General features: G+C 38.7%; 1 protein-coding gene across 5 annotated transcripts in view; it reads right to left on the bottom strand.

The window, feature by feature from the left end:
* Nucleotides 1-24,383, bottom strand: part of PTPN4 (protein tyrosine phosphatase non-receptor type 4) — a 251,441-nt gene that overhangs the window by 20,950 nt on the left and 206,108 nt on the right. For all 5 annotated transcript variants that reach the window (XM_036254434.1, XM_036254430.1, XM_036254432.1 and 2 more), the window contains 5 exons: nt 20,845-21,001; nt 16,797-16,963; nt 14,322-14,412; nt 14,177-14,238; nt 8,091-8,237 (listed from right to left, as the gene is read on the bottom strand). In XM_036254434.1, coding sequence (XP_036110327.1) covers nt 8,091-8,237; nt 14,177-14,238; nt 14,322-14,412; nt 16,797-16,963; nt 20,845-21,001 — 624 coding nt within the window. The remainder of the gene's footprint in view (nt 1-8,090; nt 8,238-14,176; nt 14,239-14,321; nt 14,413-16,796; nt 16,964-20,844; nt 21,002-24,383) is intronic.

Here is a 24,383-nt window from a genome sequence, read left to right on the forward strand (position 1 = left end):
AGAAACATTTCGAATTGACTACCTAACCTCACAACTTAAGGAATTAGAAAGCAAGCAAACAAACAAACAAACAAAAAACCCACAGCAAGTAGAAAGAAGGAAACAGTAAAGATAAGAGCAGAAATAAATGACATAGAGACCAAAAAAACAATTCAAAGGATCAATGAAACAAAGAGCTGGTTTTTCGAAAAGATAAACAAGATTGATGGACCCTTAGCTAGACTCACCAAGAAACAAAGAGAGAGAACCCAAATACACAAAATCAGAAATGAAAGAGGAGAAGTAACAACTGACACCACAGAAATACAAAAAATTGTTAACTAGTATGAACAATTATATGGCAACAAATTTGACAATCTAAGCGAAATGGACAAATTTCTAAAAACACAGTCTCCCAAAACTGGACCTGGAAGAGATAGAAAACTTGAACAGACCAATAACAACTAAGGAAACTGAAGAGATAACCAAGACTCTCTCAGCAAACAAAAGCCCAGGCCCGGATGGCTTCACGGGGGAGTTTTACCAAACATTCAAAAAAGAACTAAAACCCATTCTCCTCAAACTATTTCAGAAAATTCAAGAAGAAGGAAGACTTCCAAATTCGTTTTATGGGGCTAGCATAATTTCAATTCCAAAACCAGAAAAAGATACTACAAAGAAAGAAAACTACAGGCCAATATCCCTGATGAACATAGATGCCAAAATCCTGAACAAAATATTAGCAAATCGGATCCAGCAATACATCAAAAAAATTATTCCCATGACCAAGTGGGATTCATCCCAGGGATACAAGGTTGGTACAATATTCACAAATCAATAAATGTGATACACCACATAAACAAAATGAAGAATAAAATCCACGTGATCATATCAATAGATGCTGAAAAAGCATTCAACAAAATCCAGTATCCATTTCTAAGAAAAACACTCAGCAATGTGGGAATAGAGGGGTCATATCTCCACATAATAAAGGCCATATATGAAAGACCTACAGCCAACATCATACTCAATGGGCAGAAACTAAAAGCATTTCCCTTAAGAACAGGAACAAGACAGGGATGCCCACTTGCGCCACTCTTTATTTAACATAGTACTGGAAGTCTTAGCCACAGCAATCAGACAGGAAGTAAAAATAAAAGGGATCCAAATTGGAAAGGAGGAAGTGAAACTGTCATTATTTGCAGATGACATGATATTATACATAGAAAACCCTAAAGACTCCATCAAAAATCTACTAGATTTAATAAATGAATTTGGCAAAGTAGCAGGATACAAAATTAACATCAAGTAATTGACGGCATGTTAATATTTTTTTTTATCCTCACCCGAGGACATTTTTGCATTTTTTGTTCAGATAGAGCAGGAGGGAGAGAGAGGAAGAGAGAGAGAGAGAAACATCGATGTGAAGGGACACATCGAGTGGTTGCCACCCGCACGACCAACCAGGGCTGGGGACAAACTGCAACCGAGCCACGTGCCCTTAGCGGGAACCGAACCCGGGTCTCTCTGTACCGCAGGCCGACGCTCTAACCGCTGAGCCAAACCGGCCAGGGCAATTGACGGCATTTTTATACACCAATGATGAACTGACAGAAAGAGAAACTGAAAAAACAATCCCATTTACCATCGCAGCAAAAAAAATTAAGATACCTAGAAATAAACTTAACCAAAGAAGTGAAGGACCTATTTGCAGAAAACTACAGGACATTGAAAAAATAGAGGAAAATATGAAAAAGTGGAAACATATACCTATTCATGAATTGGAAAAATTAACATAATTAAAATGTCCGTATTACCCAAAGCAATCTATTGATTCAATGTAATCCCCATCAACATACCAACGACATATTTCACAGAACTAGAACAAATACTTTAAACGTTCATATGGAACCAAAAAAGACCCTGCAAAGCCACAGCAATCTTGGAAATGAAGGACAAAGTAGGTGGGATCACAATACCAGATATCAGGTTATACTACAAAGCGACTGTAATCAAAACAGCCTGGTACTGGCATAAGAATAGGCATATAGAGCACTGGAATAGAACAGAGAACCCAGAAATGGACCCAAAATACTATGCTCAATTAATATTTGACAAAAGAGGCAAGAGCATACAATGGAGTAAAGACAGCCTCTTTAACAAATGGTGTTGGGAAAATTGGACAGCTACATGCAAAAAAATGAAACTAGATCATCAACTTACACCGTACACAAAAATAAACTCAAAATGGATAAAAGACTTAAATGTGACCTGTGAATCCATAAAAATTCTAGAAGAAAATGTAGGCAACAAAATTTCAGACATCATACGCAGTAGAATTTTCACTGATACATCACGTAAGGCAAGAGAAACAAAGGACAAAATGAACACATGGGACTACATCAAACTCAAAAGCTTCTGCACAGCAAAAGAAACAACCATCAAAATAGAAAGGCAACCCACTGTATGAGAGAGCATCATTGCCAATGATACATTAGATAGGGGGTTAATTTCCAAAAGTATATCTTATATAGAGTATTCATACAATTCAACAAAAGAAAGACAAAGAACCCAATTAAAAAATGGGCAGAGGAACTTAATAGACACCTCTCCAAACAGGACATACAAAAATGGCCAAGAGACATATGAAGAAATGCTCAACATCACTAATCATCAGATAGATGTAAATTAAAACAACGAGGTGTCACTTCACACCTGTCAGAATGGCCGCCATCAACAAATCATCAAACAAGTGCTGTCGAGGGTGTGGAGAAAAGGGGACTCTAGTACACTGTTGGTGGGAATGCAGACTGGTGCAGCCACTATGGAACCAATATGGTGTTACCTCAAAAAATTAAAAATTGAACTTCCATTTGACCCAGTGATCCCACTTCTAGGTATATACCCTAAGACGCCTGAAACACCAATCAGAAAGAATATTATGTACCCCCATGTTCATAGCAGCACTATTTACAATAGCTAAGATCATGAAATAGCCCAAGTGTCCATCAGTAGGCGAATGGATAAAAAACGTGTGGTACATATATACAATGGAGTACTATGCAGCTGTAAGAAAGAATGATCTCTTATCCTTTGAGATGACATGGAGGGACCTGGAAAGTATTATCCTAAGTGAAACAAGGCAAGCAGAAAAAGACAAATACCACATGATCTCACTTATTTGTGGAATATAATGAACATAACACTTTGAGGAATAGGGTAGACCCAGAAACATAGAAGTAGGGTACAGACTGACAACCCTCAGAAGAGGGGGGAAGGGGGGAGGGAAGAGATAAACCACAGAACTTATATGCATATATGCATAACCAATGGACATGGACAGCAAAGCCAGGGATGGGGCAGGGGGTATGGGGAGGAGGATGTCAATGGATTAAAAAAGGAGAAACATCTGTAACAAAAATAAAATTAAAAATAAAGTACACAATTCAGCTTCCTGTGCACATATCCTCCTATAACCACATCAAAATGACAACTAAACAACCATCGTTCAGCTTGAAGTCTAGCTGAACAAAAGTTTTATACTAAGGATATACAGTAGACTGGTAGGAAGGACAGAGACAGAATGGGCTGGTCCGCCACCCATGGGTAACAGTTAAAAATCTGGAGGGATGCTGGGGTTGTGGAGGGGCTCCCTGAGGAGCAAGGGATCCCAGCCCTACAACAGGCTCCCAGACCAGTGTTTCAGTACTAGGAAGAGAAGTCCCCATAACGTCTGCCTGTGAAAAACAGCGAGGATTGTGGCTGATTAAGACAGAGGGCTGGCTGGAGCCCCAGGTGGTCCTTTTTTTTTTTTTATCGTCACCCGAGGACATTTCTCCATTTTTGTTCAGAAAGAGTGTGAGGGAGAGAGAGGGGGAGAGAGGGAGAGAGAGAGCGAGAGAGAGAGAGACATTGATGCAAAAGGACACATCAACTGGCTGCCTCCTGCACAACCCCAACCAGGGCCAGGGACGAACCTCAACGTTGAGGTACGTGCCCTTGCCTGGAATCGAACCTGCGACTCATTGGTCCATGGACCTACATGCTAACCACTGAGCCAAACCAGCCAGTGTGGTCCTCTTTTTAAAAATAATTTATTTTTAATTTTAATTTTAATTGTTTTCCATTACCACCAGGCATTCCTCTTAAAGGGCCCACACAGGGACTTACTCAGACTCACAGCAGCTTGAAAGGCACCAGGGACATTCAGGGAGGAATTGAATTGTCCAGTGAGGGCTGGAAGGGCAGCATTTTCCCAGACAGAAGTGCTGGCAGAGGCAATCATTTCTTTACTGAGCTCTCCTTCCACAAAGCCAGAATGTGGGTACCATATCCGGGTCTCCATTAACCTGGCTAACACTCTTTGCCTGCCCTGGTGACTCCCTGAGACCACCCCACCCTATTTGAGGACCCACCCAATCTCTTTCCAGTGAGTTTCACAAACAAACAAACAACCTGCCTTGACTCATGCTGCAGACATCCCCAAAATCTCTGAAACAAACAGCATCTGGCCTCAGTGTGTCCCCAGGCCCAGCACTAGTGGCAGTTAGCCTTGGTTAGCAGTTTGGCTTCTCCTGGAACCTCGAAACAAACTCAGGATGAGTGGTTACCATCTTCAGATCACTTTGTGCTCAGGTCTGGTGACCCTAGGCACAGGTGATGGCTTACCTTGGTCTGCACCTGCCAGGAGGTCCCAGAGCCAGTGCACCTGGTGAACAGTTTCAGAGCACGACGAAGCACCACCTAACCAAGTCCACAGGCAACACACTCAAGGAGCAAACGTAGCAGGCACCAGAGCCCTGCTGAAAGCAGTCCTGCTCTGTAGGGTAGGCAGGCCCCTGCACAGTTGCTCCTCCACAGCGGTTGTGACCAGTCCTCACAGCTGATTGGCTTGGGGGTAAATCTTTCCCAGTGACATACCAATAGCAAGCAAGGCTCAACTACAACAGGTGGGTGTGCACAACCCACATAGGGGCACAACTGTAATGCCCAGCTTGAGTGGCTATGGAGGCTGGGTCATTGGGCCCTACAGGAAACCTACTATATGATGCCACTCTACCAAGACAGGGAGATAAAGTAGCTCTACCTAATACATAGAAACAAAGACAGGGAGGCAGCCAAAAAAAAGAGAAAATCATATTCCAAATGATAAAACAGAACAAAACTTCAGAAAAAGAATGAAACAAAATGGCAACAATCTACTAAATGTAGAGTTCAAAACACTGGTTATAAGGATGCTCAATGTACTTAGAAGAGAAGAACTTAGAACTTCAACAAAGAGATAGGAAACATAAAAATGGAGATGGAAAATATAAAAAAGAACCAGTCAGAAATGAAGAATACAATAACTGAAATAAAGAATATATTACAGAGGGCCCTGACTGGGCAGCTCAGTTGGTTAGAGTGTTGTCCCAATATGCCAAGGTTGATTTTTGGTCAGGGCACATAAAAGAATCAGTCAATGGATACAAAAATAAGTGGAACAGCAAATTGATGTTGCTCTTTCTCCTTTCCTCCTTCTCAAAAACCAATCAATCAATCAATAAAAAATAAAAAGAATACATCACAGGCAATCAACAGTAGAGATGAAGGAGATGATCAAATCAGCAATTTGGCAAATAAGAAAGCAGAAAACAGCCAATCAGAACAGAAAGAAAACAAATCCAAAATGAGGACAGTATAAGAAGTCTCAGGGACAACTTCAATCATACCAACATTCACATTATGGGGGTGCCAGAAGGAGAAGAGGGAGACTAAGAACTTGAAAACCTATTTGAAAAAAAAACGACAACAGAAAACTTCCCTAAGTCGATGAAGGAAATAGACATACAAGTCCAGAAAGCACTAAGAGTCACTAACAAGATGAGCCCAAAGAGTCCTCCACTAAGACACATCATTAAAATGCAAAAGGTTTCCTTGGCTGGTGTCGCTCAGTTGGTTGAAGTGTGATCCCGTACAACAAAAGGTTGTAGGTTTGATTCCCAGTTAGGGCACGATCCCCAGTCAGAGTGTGTGTGGGTGGCTAATGATTGATGTTTCTCTCTCACATCCATATTTCTCTCTCTCTCTTCCTTTTTCTAAGATCAATTTAAAGAATGCCAAAGGTTAAGAACAAAGAGGGAATCTTTTTTTTTTTTTTTAATCCTCACCCGAGGATATTTTTCCATTTTTTGTACAGATAGAGTGGGAGGGAGAGAGAGGAAGGGAGAGAGAGAGAGAAACATCGACGTGAAGGGACACATCGATTGGCTGCCACCCGCACGACCAACCAGGGCCGGGGACAAACTGCAACCGAAGTATGTACCCTTAGCAGGAACCGAACCCGGGTCTCTCCGGACCGCAGGCCGACGCTCTAACCGCTGAGCCAAACTGGCCAGGGCCAAAGAGGGAATCTTAAAAGCAGCAAGAGAAAAGCAGGTTGTTACGTACAAGAGAGCTTCCATTAAGACTGTCAGCTGATTTCTCAACAGAAACTTTTCAGGCCAGAATCAATTGGCATGAAATATTCAAAGTGATGAGAAGCAAGGACTTACAACAAAGATTACTGTACTCAACAAAGCTATAATTTAGAATTGAAGAACAGATAACTTCCCATGCAAGAAAAAGCTAAAAGAGTTCATCATTACCAAACCAGTATAATAAGAAATGTAAAAGGGTTTTCTACAAAAAGAAAAAATATTAAAAATATGACTAATGAAATGATATCAAATATATATATCAGCAATTATTTTAAAGGCAAATGAATTAAATGCTTCAATCAAAAGATATATAGTGGCTGAACAGATAACAATACAAGACCTTTACATATGCTGTTGACAACAGACTCACTTCAGATCAAAAGACACACAGACAGAAGGTAAAAGGATGGAAAAAGACATTTCATGAAAATGGAAATAAAAAAAAAATCTGGGGCAGCAATGTTTATACCAGACAAAATATATTTTACAACAATGGCTATAATAAAAGACCGGGAAGGACCCTGGGTATTTATTTGAAGAAATCCAAAACACTAAATTGTAAAGACATATATGCCCATATGTTCACTGCAACATTATTTACAGTAGCCAAGATATGAAAGCAACCTAGTTGTTCATCAATAGATGAATGAATAAAAAAGAAGTGGTGCATATATACAATGGAATATGACTCAGCCATAAAAAAGAATTAAACTTTGCCACCTGCAAAAACATGGATGGACCTAGAGGGTATTGTGCTAAGTGAAATAAATCAGATAAAGAAAGACAAATGCCAGAAGATTTCACTTATATGTGGATTCTAAAAACCAAAATAAACAATCAGAGCAGAAACAGCCTCGAAGATACAGAGAACATTTTGATGGTTGCTAGTTGGGAGGGGAGTTCGGAGGAATGGGTGAAAAAGTGAAGGGATTAAGAAGTACAAATTGATAGAATAGTCATGGGAATGTAAATTATAGCAAAGGGAATATAGTCAATAACATTATAATAATTGTGTATGGTGTCAGATGGATACTAGATTTATTGGGCTGATAACTTCGTAAGTTATATAAAATGTCTAATCACTGAGTTGTACACTTGTAACTAATATAATATTGTACAGCAACTGTAATTGAAAAATAAAATAAAAAATTTTTATAAAGTACACAATTCAGCCTGGCTGGTGTGGCTCAGTGGATTGAGCATCAACCCATGGACTAAGAGGTCTCAGTTTGATTTCCAGTCAGGGCACCTGCCAGGTTGAGGGCTCGATTCCCAGTAGGGGGCATGCAGGAGGCAGCTGATGGATGTTTCTATCTCTCTCCCTTCCTCACTTTCTCTCTTAAAAAAAAAAAAGGTACACAATTCAATTGTTTTTAGTATATTATGAGCGCTGTGCAACCATTACCACAATCACTTTTAGAACATTTTCATCACTCCAAAAAGAAATTCCATACCCTTAAGTAATGAATGTGCATTCATTCTATCCCACTCCCTTACCCCACTCCAGACTTACACAAGCGCTAATCTACTTTCTGTCCTCTATGGATTTAAATGTTATAAAAAGACTAAATCAATGTGAATATTTTGACTATAGTATACGCAATGTAATTTGACGAAGGACCAAGTAATGTGTAAGATTCAAGTATAACTTACTCTGCCACGTTCAACTTGTGTGGTCAACATTACAACCATGGAGGAGCCTTGTTCCCAAGTCATCTGCCAAAAATCTGTACAAGTGTGGGGTAATGGCCCTTGACAAGCAATGTACTGATTTATAATGCTAGAAGAAGAAATTTCCATCTTAAAAGAAAACAAAAATAAAATCTTTTATATTAGGATTTTTATGATAATCAAGCATATGAAAATCATTCATTAAATAATAACTGAATACAACTAATGTCAACAAACTGCAAAGTCAGTACAACACATCTTTAAAAAAATTTTTTCTTTAATCCTCACCTGAGGGCATACTTAGAGAGAGGAAGGGAGAGGGGAGGGTGAGGGAGGGTGATAGAGAAAGAGAGAGAGAGAGAGAGAGAGAAACATCAATCAGCTGTTTTCCATATGTGCCCTGATCAGGGATCAAACCCAAAACCTGGGTATGTGCCCATTTGGTGCAGGGGATGACGCTCAATCATCAAGGCCAGTCTGGTCTGGCAGTACAACACACCTTTATCAACAATTTCTTATTTTATATGTAGAAGAAATTTCTTGACAATGGCCAATAGTTATAGATATTTATCTTCCAATTAATAGAAACCGAGATTCAAGTACAGTCATCTTTCCCGATAAAGTGAAGCCATGAAAGTTGAAGCACGAAGTGGCTGAAGGACGACGATGTATAAAGAAAGAATCCTACTTCGCGAAAATTCGTTTTTTGCAGTAGAGTCTGGATCTGATTAACCATGATAAACAAGAGCTGACTGTATTTTCCAAAGCACTTGTACGGCCTTTTACTTTTCTTGTTTTTTTTTTTTTTTTTTTTAAAGTCTTTATTGTTTGAGAGAGAGAGGAAGGGGGAGAGAGCTAGAAACACGCCCCCTACTGGGGACTGAGCCTGAAACCTGGGCATGTGCCCCGACCAGGAATGCAACTGGAACCTCTCAGTCCATGGGAGGATGCTCAATCCACAGGGCCACCCTGGCCGGGCTGTTATGGTCTTAAGAGCAGTTTTACAGAGAATCCAGTTTCAGAGGCAGAGTCTTGGTCTTTCAACACTTATTGGTAACATTTGTGAGGAGCAAAAGCTCTGCTATTTTAGTTTAAATTTTACAGAATATATAACATAAAAGGGTATTAGAGCCCTGGCCAGTTTGGCTCATCAGTTAGAGTGTCTGCCTGTGGACTGAAGGGTCCTGGGTTCAATTCCTGGTCAAAGGCACATACCTCAGTTGCAGGTTCAATCTCCAACCTGGTTGGGGTAGTGAGGAAGGCAATTAATCGATGTGTCTGTCTCTCTGACTTCAATGTCTCTCTCCCTCCCTCCCACTCTATCTGAAAAAAAATTAATGGAACAATATCCTCGGGTAAGGATTAAAAATAAATAAATAAATAAATAGGTATTAGAAAAATATTTTAACCTGATTACTATTTTCAGAAAGAGCTAAGATTGTATTTGGGTAAGATGAGTCATAATCCTATTACCTTTTGAGATTCAATTTTAAAAAGAAAAGGTGACACATGCACATGGCAATTGGAAGAATACCAAAGGGTGAACAGAGAAAGAAGTTTCCCTTCCATCCCAGCCTCCAGTTTATGTCCAGGAGAACAATCTTTTTTCTAGTTGCTAATATATCCTTTCAGAGATATTCTATATATATCATACAAATAAACATGCAAAATTATTTTCCTTTTTTTCTGTAAAACATATGTGGCACCATATAATGTTGTTCTGCATTTTGTTTCTCTTTTTCTACTTTATCTTGAGATCATGTCAGATTAGTAAATAAAATTATTCTTTTAAGTGGCTTTACTATATAAACATACCATACTTTAACAGATATATAAATTGCTGTTAATCTATTTGCTACCATAAACAAAGCTGCACTATATACTTTTACAAACCTAAAATTCTGGTGCACATTAAGAAGTTTATTTGTATGGGCAACGGGAGAAATGACAGTGCTGTATCAGAGTGCATGTGCATTAGAATTCTGTCAGCTAGTGCCAAATTGCTCTCCAAAGAGGTTGCATCTATTTATACTTTTACCAATAATGTATGAGAAATGCTTGTTTCCTGATAATGTCCTTAATATACCCATGATCTCTGATCTACAATTCTGAAACTCTCAGGGCTGTAAAGTGTAATTTTGTCTTTTTATTTTGGTACAACTGACCTACCTGGATTCATTTGACAGCAATATCTGAGTTCAACTCATCTAAGACTGTTAGTGGAAATATTCACAGTTTGCTTTTGAATATCAATATACTGCCCGGCTGGTGTGCGCAGTGGATTGAGTATCTTCTCATGGACTGAGAGTTCCCGGTTAGATTCCGGGTCAGGGCACATGCTTGGATTTCAGACTTGATCCCCAGTAGGGGTGAGAAGGAGGCAGCCGAATGATGTAGCTCTCTTATTTTTATTTTTTTATCCTCACCCGAGGACATTTTTCCTTTTTTTTTTCCGACAGAGTGGGAGGGGGAGAGAGGAAGAGAGAGAGAGAGAGAGAGAAACATCAATGTGAAAGGGACACATCGAGTGGCTGCCACTCGCACGGCCAACCAGGACCAGGGACAAACTGCAACCGAGGCACATGCCCTTAGTGGAAACCAAACCCGGGTCTCTCTGGACCCCAGGCCTACGCTCTAACCACTGAGAAAACCGGCCAGGGCTGATGTAGCTCTCTTATATAGATGTTTCTATCTCTGTTTCCCTTCCTCTCTCTCTAAAAAAATTAATTAATTAAAACAAACAAATAAAAAAAGACTATCAATATACTGATTACAGCTGGCTGGAAATGTTACCAATATAATATATGCTATATGTACTTAATAACCTTAAAAAAAGTCCAAAAATATTCTATATTCCAAAGCATATTTGATCTCAAGTTTTCAAATAAAGGATATAGACTTACACATGGTATTATCAAACTTTCAGATATTTCAATTTAATAAGTGAAAAATGGTTAATTCTTTGCAGTTTTGATTTGCACTTTTTGTAAATTTAAGTTGAGTGTATTATTTAACTGTTATTGTTATTTTTCTTTTAACTGTTATTTTTTCTAATGGTACTGTGGTTTTGCTAAAAAAATAAAACTAAAAAAGGTCTTCAGAAATACATACTAAAATAGTAAATCATTATTCAAAGATTCTGTATTTGCAAGTTTGCCTACTTGCTAAAATTTATTTGTATTCCCAAGGTAATTGCAGGGCTTTCTGATTATTTATAAACATGTCCAAAGAGGTAAAAAAAACATCTGAGCCACCCAAAGTGTATATTTCCATCTAATGTTGAATAAGACGCTGTTGTTTTGCCTTCTTGTTTCTCCTCTCATATCGGAAACAATCATCCTTTTTGCAGTCTATTTAGTGCCACATTTTAAAATTTTTGTGCTTGTTGTTAGTGATTTCACTGTTTTAAATGGTCCACAAGGGGAGTGCTGAAATGCTGTCAAGTGTTCTAAGTGTAAGGAAGCCATGACATGCCTTATGAAGAAAATGCTTATGTTAGATAAGCTTCCTTCAGGCATGAGGTATAGTGCTGTTGGCTGTGAGTTCAATGTTAATTAATCAACAATGTGTGCTGAACAAGGCAGCTTTTTTAAAAAATAATTTTTCTTCATTGATTTTAGAGAGAAAGAAAGAGGGAGAGAGAGATAAACACATCGATGAGAGAGAACATCGATTGGTTGCCTCCTGCATGTCCCACAATCTGGGCAAGTTCCATGACTAGGAATCAAACCGGCGACCTCTTGGTGCATGGTCAATGCTCAATCATTGAGCCACACCAGCTGGGTTAAATAAGGTATCTTTATTTTTATTTTTTTTAATACTCACTGGAGGACCTTTTTGCATTTATCTTCAGATAGAGCAGGAGGGAGGGAGAAGAGAGAGAGAGAAATATCAATGTGAGAGGGAAAGTTTGACTGGTTGCACACCCACACAACCCCAACAGGGGCCGGGATGAACTGCAACCAAAGTACGTTAGCAGGGACAGGACCTGGGACTCTCTGGTCCGTGGGCCAACACTCTAACCGCTGAACCAAACTGGCCAGGGCAATAAGGTATCTTTAAACAGAACAAGGTTATGTACCGATCAGCTGACAAAAACATTGCAACTAGAGGCTCATGGGAACTTAATCTTTTCTTTTAGAACAAGGATTCAGTATTTACTAATTCAGAATTAATGAAGACTTTACAGATGATCATAAATAAGAAATGACTGTATTTATAAAAAGTAATATATCTGGGCTTTAAAAAATTACCTAGGGCCCAGCCAGTGTGGCTCAGCAGTTGAGCGTCGACTCATGCACCAAGAGATTGTCGGTTTGATTCCCAGTCAGGGAACATGTCCTGGTTGTGGGCCTGATCCTCAATGGGGGACATGCAGGAGGCAGCCAATTGATGTTCTCTCTTATCAGTGTTTCTCTCTCTCTCTCCCCCTTCCTCTCTTTCTAAAAATCAATAAAGAAAAAAATAAAAATAACGTAGGGGGATAGTGTTTAGATGGAATAAGATTGGCCATTTGTTGATAGTTCTTGAAGCTGGACAACAGATTTATGGTGGGGGGACCTTCATATCATACTATTCTACTTTTGTATAGATTTGAAAATGCAATAAATAATTCTATTTATTTATTTATTATTTTACCCTCACCCAAGGACATTTTTACATTTATCTTCGGATAGAGCCGGAGGGGGAGAGAGAGAGAGAGATAAACATCAATGTGAGAGAGACACACTGAGTGGTTGCCATCCACACGACCCCAACTGGGGCCAGGGACAAACTGCAACTGAGGTACGTGCCCTTAGCAGGAACCGAACCCAGACCTCTCCAGTCCGCAGGTCAATGCTCCGACCACTGAGCCAAACCGGCCAGGGCCATAAATAATTTTTCTTAAAGTCATTTGCAAAACTTTCCTATGAACTGTCTTTGCATATCCTTCATTATTTTCATTGCAATGTTTGTTTTTTTTAATCCTCACCCAAGGACATTTTTGCATTTATCTTCAGACAGAGCGGGAGGTAGAGAGAGAGAAAAATCAATGTTAAAGAGACACATAAACTGGTTGCCACCCACCGGACCCCACCTGGGGTGGGGACAAACTGCAACCAAGGTACTTGCCCTTATCAGGAACCGAACCCAGGACTCTCTAGTCTGCAGGCCAACGCTCCAACTGCTGAGCCAAACTGGCCAGGGCTCATTGCAATGTTTTAATTTTTACTTATTTATAGAGCTCTTTACATATTGAAGAAATAAGCCCTTTGTAGTATTTAAAAAATTCAGTTTGTCATTTGATTGTAGTACTTTTTAAAGCATCCCCCAAATTAAAATTTTCACATTGTCAAGCTCATCAATCTTCTTTATAGCTTGGACATATAACTAAGTTTAGAAAAACCTTCCCTTTTCTGAGATTTTAAACAATTCTCACATATTTCCTCCAAGCACTTTCATGTCCAGTTCTTACATTTATATTTTGATATATGTAAAATGTATGCTGGCCTCAAGAGTGTGTAGGTAAAATGTTTATAGATAAATGATACGATGTATGGATTTGTTTCAAAACAATGTAGGTGTGTAGGGGCATGATAGGTGTACAGGTAAAACAAAGTTGACCATGAGCTGGTAAGGCATATAAAGAGGTTCATTTTACTTTTTCCTCTACTTTTCTATGTTTGAAATTTTCTATAATACAAAGTTAAGGAAAAAAATAATACTTTTTTTGCCCCATGGGGGGAGGGGGCTTCTTTACAATGATATATTCTAGACAGACCTAACTAATTCACTAGGTAATCTGTTTCATCTTCAATGATTTAAAAGGCTCTCTCTACCATAAACAAAACTCTAGTCTTTATTTCAGCCTGTTTCTGGACTAGATTAATCCATTTCACTATTCTATGTGTATGTGAATATGCCAGTACCAAACTATTTTTTAATATTAATTTTTATAATATTTTTCAATATCTGAAAGTTTCAATATTCTCTCAAGGTAAGGCTTTTAATAAAAAGGAAAAAAATCTCAAAAATTTATAGTGGCCCCTCTTATACCAATGACAAAAACACAATAGAAATAAACTTACATTTATATAATTTGCATTGATATAATCTTCATTACCCTTTAAAATGACCCGTGTAGCATCATCTGAAAAAATTTAAAGAAAGAATGTTTTAATAAAGTTATGTTAAAGAGATCAAGCTTATAATACAGAGACCATAGATACTTACAAGGCGAAATATCTCTGTATCTATTTTTGGAAATGTTCTGAGGTAATTTGGCACAAGACATTGTCATTCCAGGTTTTTTGCGATATAGTTGCTAAAAAAGAAAAAGGTACAAGATGAGTCATCAAGAGTTTCTGTTTAGATTTTCAGACTTGTTTCTAAGCTATTAAACAGGTTTTTTTCCTTAGAATACCTAATCTATACAACGATGTTCTTTAGACTGATAGGATATTAAACCAGATATGCAAAGCTAAAGTCTGTACAATTTCTGACATGAATCATATATCATATTTTGAAGAATGGCAAAACAGATAAAAACAATTTTGCTTACAGCAAAAAAAGCACTTGACATTTTGAATAGAAAATCTGCAGAAAACATTTAGCTTTTATTTACTTTGTAGATGTTTATACTACATGAACCCAGAGCTTCAGAAAACAAACATATCACTAATCATCAGAGAGATGCAAATTAAAACAACAATGAGGTATCACCTCACACCTGTCAGAATGGCTGCCATCAACAAATCATCAAACAACAAGTGTTGGCGAGGGTGTGGAGAAAAGGGGACTCTAGTACACTGTTGGTGGGAATGCAGACTGGTGCAACCACTATGGAAAACGATATGGTGTTACCTCAAAAAATTAAAAATTGAACTTCCATTTGACCCAGTGATCCCACTTCTAGGAATATACCCTAAGAAGCCTAAAACACCAAACAGAAAGAATATATGTACCCCCATGTTCGTAGCAGCACTATTTACAATAGCTAAGATCTGGCAACAGCCCAAATGTCCATAAGTAGGCAAATGGATAAAAAAGTTGTGGTGCACTCTGACCGGTTTTGCTCAGTGATTGGAGCATCGGCCTGTGGTCTGGAGAGACCCGGGTTCGGTTCCCACTAAGGGCACGTACCTCGGTTGCAGTTTGTCCCCGGCCCTGGTTGGTCGTGCGGGTGGCAGCCACTTGATGTGTCCCTTTCACGTCGATGTTTCTCTCTCTCTCTCTCCCTCCCATTCTATCTGAGCAAGAAATGGAAAAATGTCCTCAGGTGAGGATAACAAAAATAAATAAATAAAATGAAAAAGCTGTGGTACATATACACAATGGGGTACTATGCAGCTATAAGAAAGAAAGATCTCTTCTCCTTTGAGACGGCATGGAGGGACCTGGAAAGTATTATCCTAAGTGATACAAGCCAAACAGAGAAAGACAAGTATCATATGATCTCACTTATTTGTGGAATATAATGAACATAACAGTCTGAGTAATGGGGTAGTCCCAGAGACGTGGACGTGGGGTACAGACTGACAATCCCCAGAAGAGGGGTGGGGGGGCGGAATAAACCACAGAACTTATATGCATGAACAATGGACACTGACAACAAAGCTGGGGACAGGGCGGGGAGGGAGACGGAGGTAGGAATCAGTGGGGGGAAAAGGAGAAACATCTGTAACAAAAATAAATTAATTAATTTAAAAAAAAAAGAAGAAAACAAACTGACAGACCCCAAATGTTTTTTCAGTCACAAATGTTTTAGTCAGTTATCTATACTTCTTAGCAACAAGTATTAATGATGGCTAACTACACTGACAAAAATTAGAGGAGGAGTACATATGACAAGGTACAAAAGTTATTGTCCTTTAACTCAGGATTTCTTTTTTGTTATTGTTAATCCTCATTCAAGGATATTTTTCCATTGATTTCTTAGAGAGAGTGAAAGAGAGGGAGGGAGAAACATCAATTTAACAGAGACACATTGATTGGTTGCCTTCCTCACAACACAGACTAGGGCCAGGATTGAACCTGCAACCAAGGTATGGACCTGTGATCAGGAATCAAACCTGAAACCCTTCAGTCCATGGGTTGACTCTCTAACCGCTTAGCCAAACCAGCCAGGGCTAACTCAGGATGTAAAAAAAATACATGTTTTTATTGATTTTAGAGAGAGAGGAAGGGAGAGGGAGAGAGAGATAGAAACTGCCTCCTGCACACTCCCTACTGGGGATTGAGCCCACATCCCGGGCATGAGCCCTCAATGGGGACTGAACCAGTGACCTCATGGTGCATGGGACAATGCTCAATCCACTGAGCCACACCAGCTGGGTCAGGCATCTGTTTATGTCACCATAGCTAGTATTTTGGAAGCAATTTAAAAAACTTTTGTCTTTTAGAACTTTTATCTCAAACCATTTTTTGGTTTGTAAATTGTAACTGACAGATAAGGCAGTTAAGAAATCATACAATATTGCCCTGGCTGGTGTGGCTCAGTTGGTTGAGCGTTGTCCTGTGCACTGAAAGGTTACTGGTTGGATTACCTGTCAAGGAACATGCCTGGGTTGCAGGCTCGATCCCTGGTAGGGGCCATGCAGGAGGCAACCAATCTGTGTTTCTCTCTCACAATGATGTTTCTCTCTCTCCCTCTAAATTAAAACTCTTAAAAAAAAAAAAAAAAGAAAGAAATCATACAATATTACTTACATCAAACTGTGTCAGAACTGTTCCAGTGATAAGCCCCTCAGCTAGCTGGATCATTGACTCCCGCAGAGAATGGTCATCCTGATGGACGCTATCTAGTGGGGCTTTCTCAGGAATGTACTGGAAGTCTGGCTCATTTTCTAGCTTTTCTTCAACTACATCATAGACAGCTAAGACAAAAGAATAAAAAATAAAGGCCACATGGAAAACTTAATGAATTTGCAAAAATAATTTACTTATCATAATTCATCAGATCTGAGTCTGATTGCCATGGTGTAGGGAAGAAGAGTGACTGTGGAGATGAAGACGTGTGTTGTACCTTAGGGGAAAAGAAGGGTTCTTGGCCGCATTGCTGAAAATGTCTAAACTTGAAGAGACATTAAGAGAAGAGGAGCTGCCAAGAAGCAGCTCTGAAGAGACCTTCCCTAATTTGTGGGACCTAGGATAAGAGTACAAATAGAGGCCCATAATCTATATGTCTAGACATGAACGGTTACAAATAAAATGAACAGAGTTCTAAACAAAATATGTTTTGTCCTCTTGTGCTGACATATGTACAAAACAACCTGTGGGTCCAGATTTCAAATAAGAATCTAGGACAGAATTCATGGTCATGGTAGTGTGAGGAGAGCTTGTAGTTCTTGGGAAACTACAAGATTTTAACAAAATGACTTACAACAAAACCAATTTTACCACAGGCTAATTAATAAAAACAAGAGTTAAGTTCCTATAGCATATTTCTGGTCATAAAAATAGGACCCAACTTCTAAATAAAGAGCCAAACCACTTCCAATATTAAACACTGAAGTAAATATGAGCTATACACACATTTATTAAACATGAATAAAAACAAATATGGTAATTATCTGTCAAGCTGCTCATTCCAGTTCCCGGTCGCAGTGGCCAGAATCTCTCTGCTGGCAGCTCAGGGCACAAGGCAGGGTCCAAACCTGGGCAGGACACCTTTCCATCGCAGGGGCCCTCACACACACATTCACACTTACTCGGACTGGGACAAGGTAGAAATGTCAATTCACCTCATATGCACATCTTTGAGATGTGAGAGGAAGCTGGTGTCACCAGAAAAATCCACGCACATAGGGAGAATGTGCAAACTCTACACAGAGAGTGGGTCCTACTGGGAACTGCCCCCCTCAACAATATTATATCAAAAGATGTTGAATGAAACATTCAAGGACCTACTGTTTGTCATTTTAAGTAAAAATGGACATGGTAGGCCCACAATGAAAGTGAATACAGGCCCTGTCCAGATTTTGACAATAAACTAATGATAGAAAGATCTTTTGTCAAGAAGTACGACCTAGATGGGTTCCTCTCCTAATTTAAAGTATAAATGAAGTGATTTGGAATTGCAAAAAGGCTATGACTTTTCCATTATATAAACTTTGTTCATATTCTGGGTCTGTACTAGTCATGAATTTGTAAGCAGATAGCTGAATGTCTAGGTGCCAAAATGTCTTTAATTATAAAACGGGAATAAATCACCTATCTCACTGGATGGCTGTAAAGATTAAATGAGAACATACAAAAGAGTCCAGGTGCACGAAAAATGGAAAGCATTTAAAAACTATTATTATGTTCTTTAATATCTATTATCAAAAGAAAACAAAACAGATTATTCTTAGCAGAAAATTTATATTGCTTTATGTGACAGAAAAATGCCTAATAATGAATCACCTAAATATTAGATTTAAATAAATGAGTTCCTTGAAAAGTCAAAATAGAATGTCCTGTTGAAGTCCTGTGAATTTTCCTAGAAAGCAACATTTAGATCATGAAAGCAGAAAAACACAAAGTAGAGAAGATGAAATGAAAATGCCTATTTGTACCCAATAGGCAAAATGAGTTTTCTATTTTTTTTTTAATCCTCACCCGAGGACATTTTTTCCATTTTTTGCACAGATAGAGTGGGAGGGAGAGAGAGGAAGAGAGAGAGAGAGAAACATCGATGTAAAGGGACACATCGAGTGGCTGCCACCCACACGACCAACCAGGGCCGGGGACAAACTGCAACCGAGGTACATGCCCTTAGCGGGAACCGAACCCGGGTCTCTCCTGACCGCAGGCCGATGCTCTAACCGCTGAGCAAAACTGGCCAGGGCAGTTTTCTATTTTTTTTCTTGCAAATTTTATAGGGTTAGGTGTGCTGTGGGAAGAGACAGAGTTCTAATTACATTTTACTTGAATATACGTATACCATAGGTACATATTCAACAACTAGTAATATGGCATTAGCCAATAATCACATTTTTTTTAATCCTCACCTGAGGACATTTATTTTTTTATATTTTGTTCAGATAGAGTGGGAAGGAGAGAGAGAGAGAGAAACATCGACGTGAAGAGGACACATCGAGTGGCTGCCACCTGCACGACCCAACCAGGGCCGGGGACAAACTGCAACAGAGGTACGTGCCCTTAGCGGGAAATGAACCTGGGTCTCTCTGGACTGCAGGCTGACGTTCTAACCGCTAAGCCAAACTGGCCAGGGCCCAGTAATCACTCTTATGTCTAAAACAATTCAGAACAAAACTAGAAGAATATGTCTAATGCTGGAATATAGGCATATAGAAATTTCTTTCAGAGGAGACTGATACAGTGTGGAGGGAACCTGAAACAAAGCCATATGGACACTGGGTGAAGGATCTGGGATTACTGAACTGGAGGAAGTGGGGAGGGTTTCTGGTATAATCAGCTATTGTCAAAAAACTGAAGAAAGAAGGATTAAATTTATCCTGTATAACATAAAGTGACAGAATTAGGAAAAATAGGACTGAAGGAAGTTGGATTTTCAGTTCAAGTACTAGTTCAAGCTGTCTGAAAGGGGAATAAACTGTTTCAGGAGCTACCAAGCACTCCACACCTGCAGGATGTTCTTGAGACTGTTACTCAGGATCTCACGAAGTCAGTGCAGGAGCCAGAGCTCACAGCATTCGTTTCTCCAAGTCTGGGGCTCGAACTCTGAATAACACGTCAGCTGTCCAGAGCAGGAGATGACATGATGAGGCTACTAGGCATTCTCTACTGAAAATACAGACAGGATTAAAAAAAAAAAATGCTTTAGCCCTGACCGGTTTGGCTCAGCCATTAGAGCATCGGCCTGTGGACCAATGAGTTGCGGGTTCAATTCCGGTCAAGGGCATGTACCTCGACTGCAGTTCATCCCCAGCCCTGGTAGGGGTCGTGCGGGAGGCAGCCACTTGATGTGCCCCTTTCACGTGGATGTTTCTCTCTCTTTTTCCCTCCCACTCTGTCTGAACAAAATGAAAAAATGTCCTCAGATGAGGATAAAAAAAAAAAAAAAAGCCCTGGCTGGTTTGGCTCAGCGGTTAGAGCGTCGGCCTGCGGTCCGGAGAGACCCGGGGGGTTCGGTTCCCGCTAAGGGCACGTACTTCGGTTGCAGTTTGTCCCCGGCCCTGGTTGGTCGTGCGGGTGGCAGCCACTCGATGTGTCCCTTCACGTCGATGTTTCTCTCTCTCTCTCTCCCTTCCTCTCTCTCCCTCCCACTCTGTCTGTACAAAAAAATGGAAAAATATCCTCGGGTGAGGATTAAAAAAAAAAAAAAATGCTTTAACTACAGTTTGTTACAGTGTTTTCTAAAAGTGTACTCATTCATTCAACATTTACTTATTGATTATCTATTACTACTATTAGAGCAAGTGGGGAAAGAAGAAGGTCATTTTAGCTGTAGTAGTCAGGAGAGGAGAACTTTCTGAGGATGACATCTGACCAGAAACCTGAAGGAAGTGAGGGTATAAATTACACTGAAATCAGGAAAGAAGAGTGTTTTACACAGAAGGAACATCAAGAAAGCCGGCAAAACAGAGTAAGCAAGGCTGAATGGTAGGTGAGGGGAACAAGAACTTAGATTTTACTCCAAATGTGAATGGAAGCCACTGAGCTTTGAGCAGGAAACGGACACAAAACTGATAACGTGACATGGTTAGGTTAAAAAAGCCTACTCTGGCCACTATGTCCAGTAATAAATACTAATAATTATGAAGAACATTCAGGGCTAACATAGAGTACATACCATTAGGTCGAACCAGAAGTACAAGTTCCCCAGAATGTCTCTCACAGCTAGCTTTAATGAACAGAACAACCTGATCATGGGTATGTTCTGCAATGTCCCGACCATTGATCAGTACAACTTGGTCCCCTTCATTCAATCGAGGGACACAGAGGTCAGCCTGCAATGTAATGAAAATAAGATTTCAGATTCATACATGACTTTCTAAAAGCAAAGCACAAAAATTTATTTTTATAGATCTTATTATAGGAGAACTAAAACTACATATAGAAAAACATCTATCCATTCGTTCATCTACTTAAAAAAATAGAAATCTAGCTTTCCCATGAAGATACTATATTTTTTTTCTTTCTTCATTCAAAAACTTTTCCCCTGATGCCCTATTATGTGCATAGCCATACAGATAAAACTAGTTATGTTGAGATGCTGAGATACAGTCAGCCTTCTCTTCGCACTGTACACATATGTACAGATTTCGGTTACTACAGTTTAGTCAAATAACACCCATCTCTCAACCATATGGTACAAATTTCAGTTTGTATTAATTGTGAATAATTGCATAAAATACAATCTTTGCTACTAGACTGTAGTCCAGAAATCACTACATAAGTAATATACACACACTTCTATCAATATCCGTTGTTAATTTGTCGCTGTGTCTGTTACTCAGTTCATGCAGAGACAGCCAAGTGTGTGCTTGTGCTGCCTCCTTGTCTCCCAATGATAAACCCACATAAAAATGGATAAGAAACAGCTGATGATGGAAATATACACTACTGCTGTTTAAGAGACTCTAGATATACAAAGAAGGAGATTTAGTGAAGGAGAACACATAAATGACGAAAGTAGCTATAACAAGAAGGATGAAGATGTATGTCCAAGAGGACATGATGCTGGCATAAAACTTCTCATTAAAGGAACTCTTATAGAGATATTTTATAACATTAAAAATGTAGAGGACCAAACAATGGAAGTAAATTCAAACTTCGAAAGGATTATGACAATTTGCTAAGGCAAGAAAGAATGCTCAACTTTGTATTTTAAGTTATATGACGAGAAAGACACAAGCCTTGCTCAAACTACCAGTGATAAGTTTTCACAAAGAAAGAAAATAAATTATCAATGTTTCTAATGTTTAGACGTACAAGATATTAAATTAGTATTAGTTTTAGTATTAAAAAAAACTGTTTTCACAGACTTAATTTATTTATCCTCATCTAAGGACATGCATTGATTTCAGAGAGAGAGAGAGAGAGAAAACATCAATGTGAGAGAGAAATATGGACTGGCTGCCTCCTGTCTGTGCCCAAATGATGAATTAAACCCGCAACCTAGGTATGTGCCCTCACTGGGAATCAAACCTGAAAACTTTTGATGTATGGGATGACACTCCAATCAACTGAGCCACCCAGTCAGGACTAGTTTTACTAGAGAAAGTAAAAGAGATTTTAATAAAAAAAATTAAAGGTCTTAGAAACAACCATAATTTCACCCATTGATTATGAAGGTCACTTTACGGTTTCAGCTTGAATGGTCATTTTTGTGATCTTGTACTACTGTAAAGTGATGACTGACTGTATTTTATTGAAGAAAAAAAGAAGTAATTCAAATAAAAGAGATAAATATAAATATAGACAGCACATTTCAGGAATACAGCAGTAAGAACATATGGGAGTCAAGTTTAAAGGATGATAGGCCAGATAAAGAAGGAAATGATGGGGTTGGACCTCACTCAAAAAGGAATTTCCTGTGGCAAAATCTTGAAGAAATGAAAGCATGAATACTCAAATTCATTATAAACACAAAGTCAATAAAATCCAGCATGGTATTATTAATGAAAAGAGCATGCCTAGGAGCCATGTTCTTCCTCTACTGCTCATAAAATGTGTGATCTTAGATACCTGAAATTTTGAAAATGGAGCAGATATCTGCTCTAATTATTTCAAAGAGCCGTGAAGATAAAAATGACATAACTATGCGAAATGTTAAAATCTGGAGAATTCAAATTTAAGGTTATGACCATTCTCTTCAGTTGCTTTTCTCTACTTCTTGTAGTGAAGCAGATGACATTCATATACTCCTTCTGGGCATTAGTAGTGTGATGCTTTTGTGTACCAATTTGGTCCAAGTTTTTGTGAATGTCTTCAAGGTACCCAAAGAGTGGTGAACTGGGAGATATTATTGGTACTGGGAGAAACATAATGGGTTATAGCAAAAAAAGTAACCCCCCTCACCTTACTTTGTGCATAGTACAGTTAATGAAAAAAGGATGTGGTCTAGCTCAGCCAATGTGGCTCAATGGATTGAGTGCCGTCCAATGGACTAAATGTCCTGGTTTGATTCCCAGTCAGGGCATGTGCCTGGGTTGCAGGCTTCATCCCTGGTAGAGGGAGTGCAGGAGGCAGCTAATCAATGTATCTCTCTCCCATCGATGTTTCTATCGCTCTCCCCCTTCCTCTCTAAAAAAATCAATTAAAAAAAGGGGGGGTGATTTATGTGTTAAAGAGAAGATAGTTATGAATATCTAACTGTACCTTCATACATCCACCGATATGTCCAAAGGATAGAGGCTAAGAGGGTAGTATTAACCAATATGCTATAACATGCAGAGATTTTTTTTTTACCCATTATCATTGAAGGTAACTCTCATGGCTTAATCTGCTTTTGTCAGTTATATTTATAATTTTTGATTTACATTTCATTCTGATCTAGAAAGTCCAGATGAACTATATATTAAAATACATTTTGTTGGAGCAATAGCTATTGGCTCAAGGATGATCACAATGGAACAAAAATATGACTTTGAGAATTATTTTACCCATTTCAGGAGTACAATATAAAAAAAGAGACATTTAGCACTCTATCTTTTTCCCTCAGTTACTTAAAATGAGGTTTCCAACTGGAAGAATGTGATGGTCTCTAAATTAGTAAAATAATATAAAAATGATAAATTTTTATTGTTTTAATTTGTTCTAAATTCAGCCAATATATATTGAACATAGTTCTATGTGGCAGAAAGGAAAAAAATTATCAATAATTTATATAGCCTAAAGAGAAAATAGAGTCACAGACTATTTGGAAGTGAATCTGTCTACAGAATGTTCCCTGAACATCCTTGACTTAATTGAAAACTATCTACATTCACTGCTCAGAAAAATCAATATTTCTTTTGTGTCATTCACTGACTACTACAACTGGCATAACAAAAAAGGTTTATTATCTTTTCTAATTATAAGAGCAATACATGCTCATTATCATGATCAATTAAAAAATATAGAAGTGATAAATACTAGTAATTCCACTACCCAAATAAAACACTGTTAACAGTTTAAGCATGTTTCCAGACATTTTTAATGTATATAACTCACATTAAAAAAAACCTGGATCAAACATATATGTAGAATTATAATACTCATTTCTTAGAATACCTTCTTATGAACATATCTGCCTACTAGTATAGAGCTACATTATCCATTTCAACAGCTGCAAAGCAACATACACTTTATTTCACCAGCTCTAATGACGTACATTTGATTTTCCCC

This window comes from Molossus molossus, unplaced genomic scaffold (assembly GCF_014108415.1).
Source record: "Molossus molossus isolate mMolMol1 unplaced genomic scaffold, mMolMol1.p scaffold_m16_p_11, whole genome shotgun sequence".
NCBI classification, from domain to species: Eukaryota; Metazoa; Chordata; class Mammalia; order Chiroptera; family Molossidae; genus Molossus; species Molossus molossus.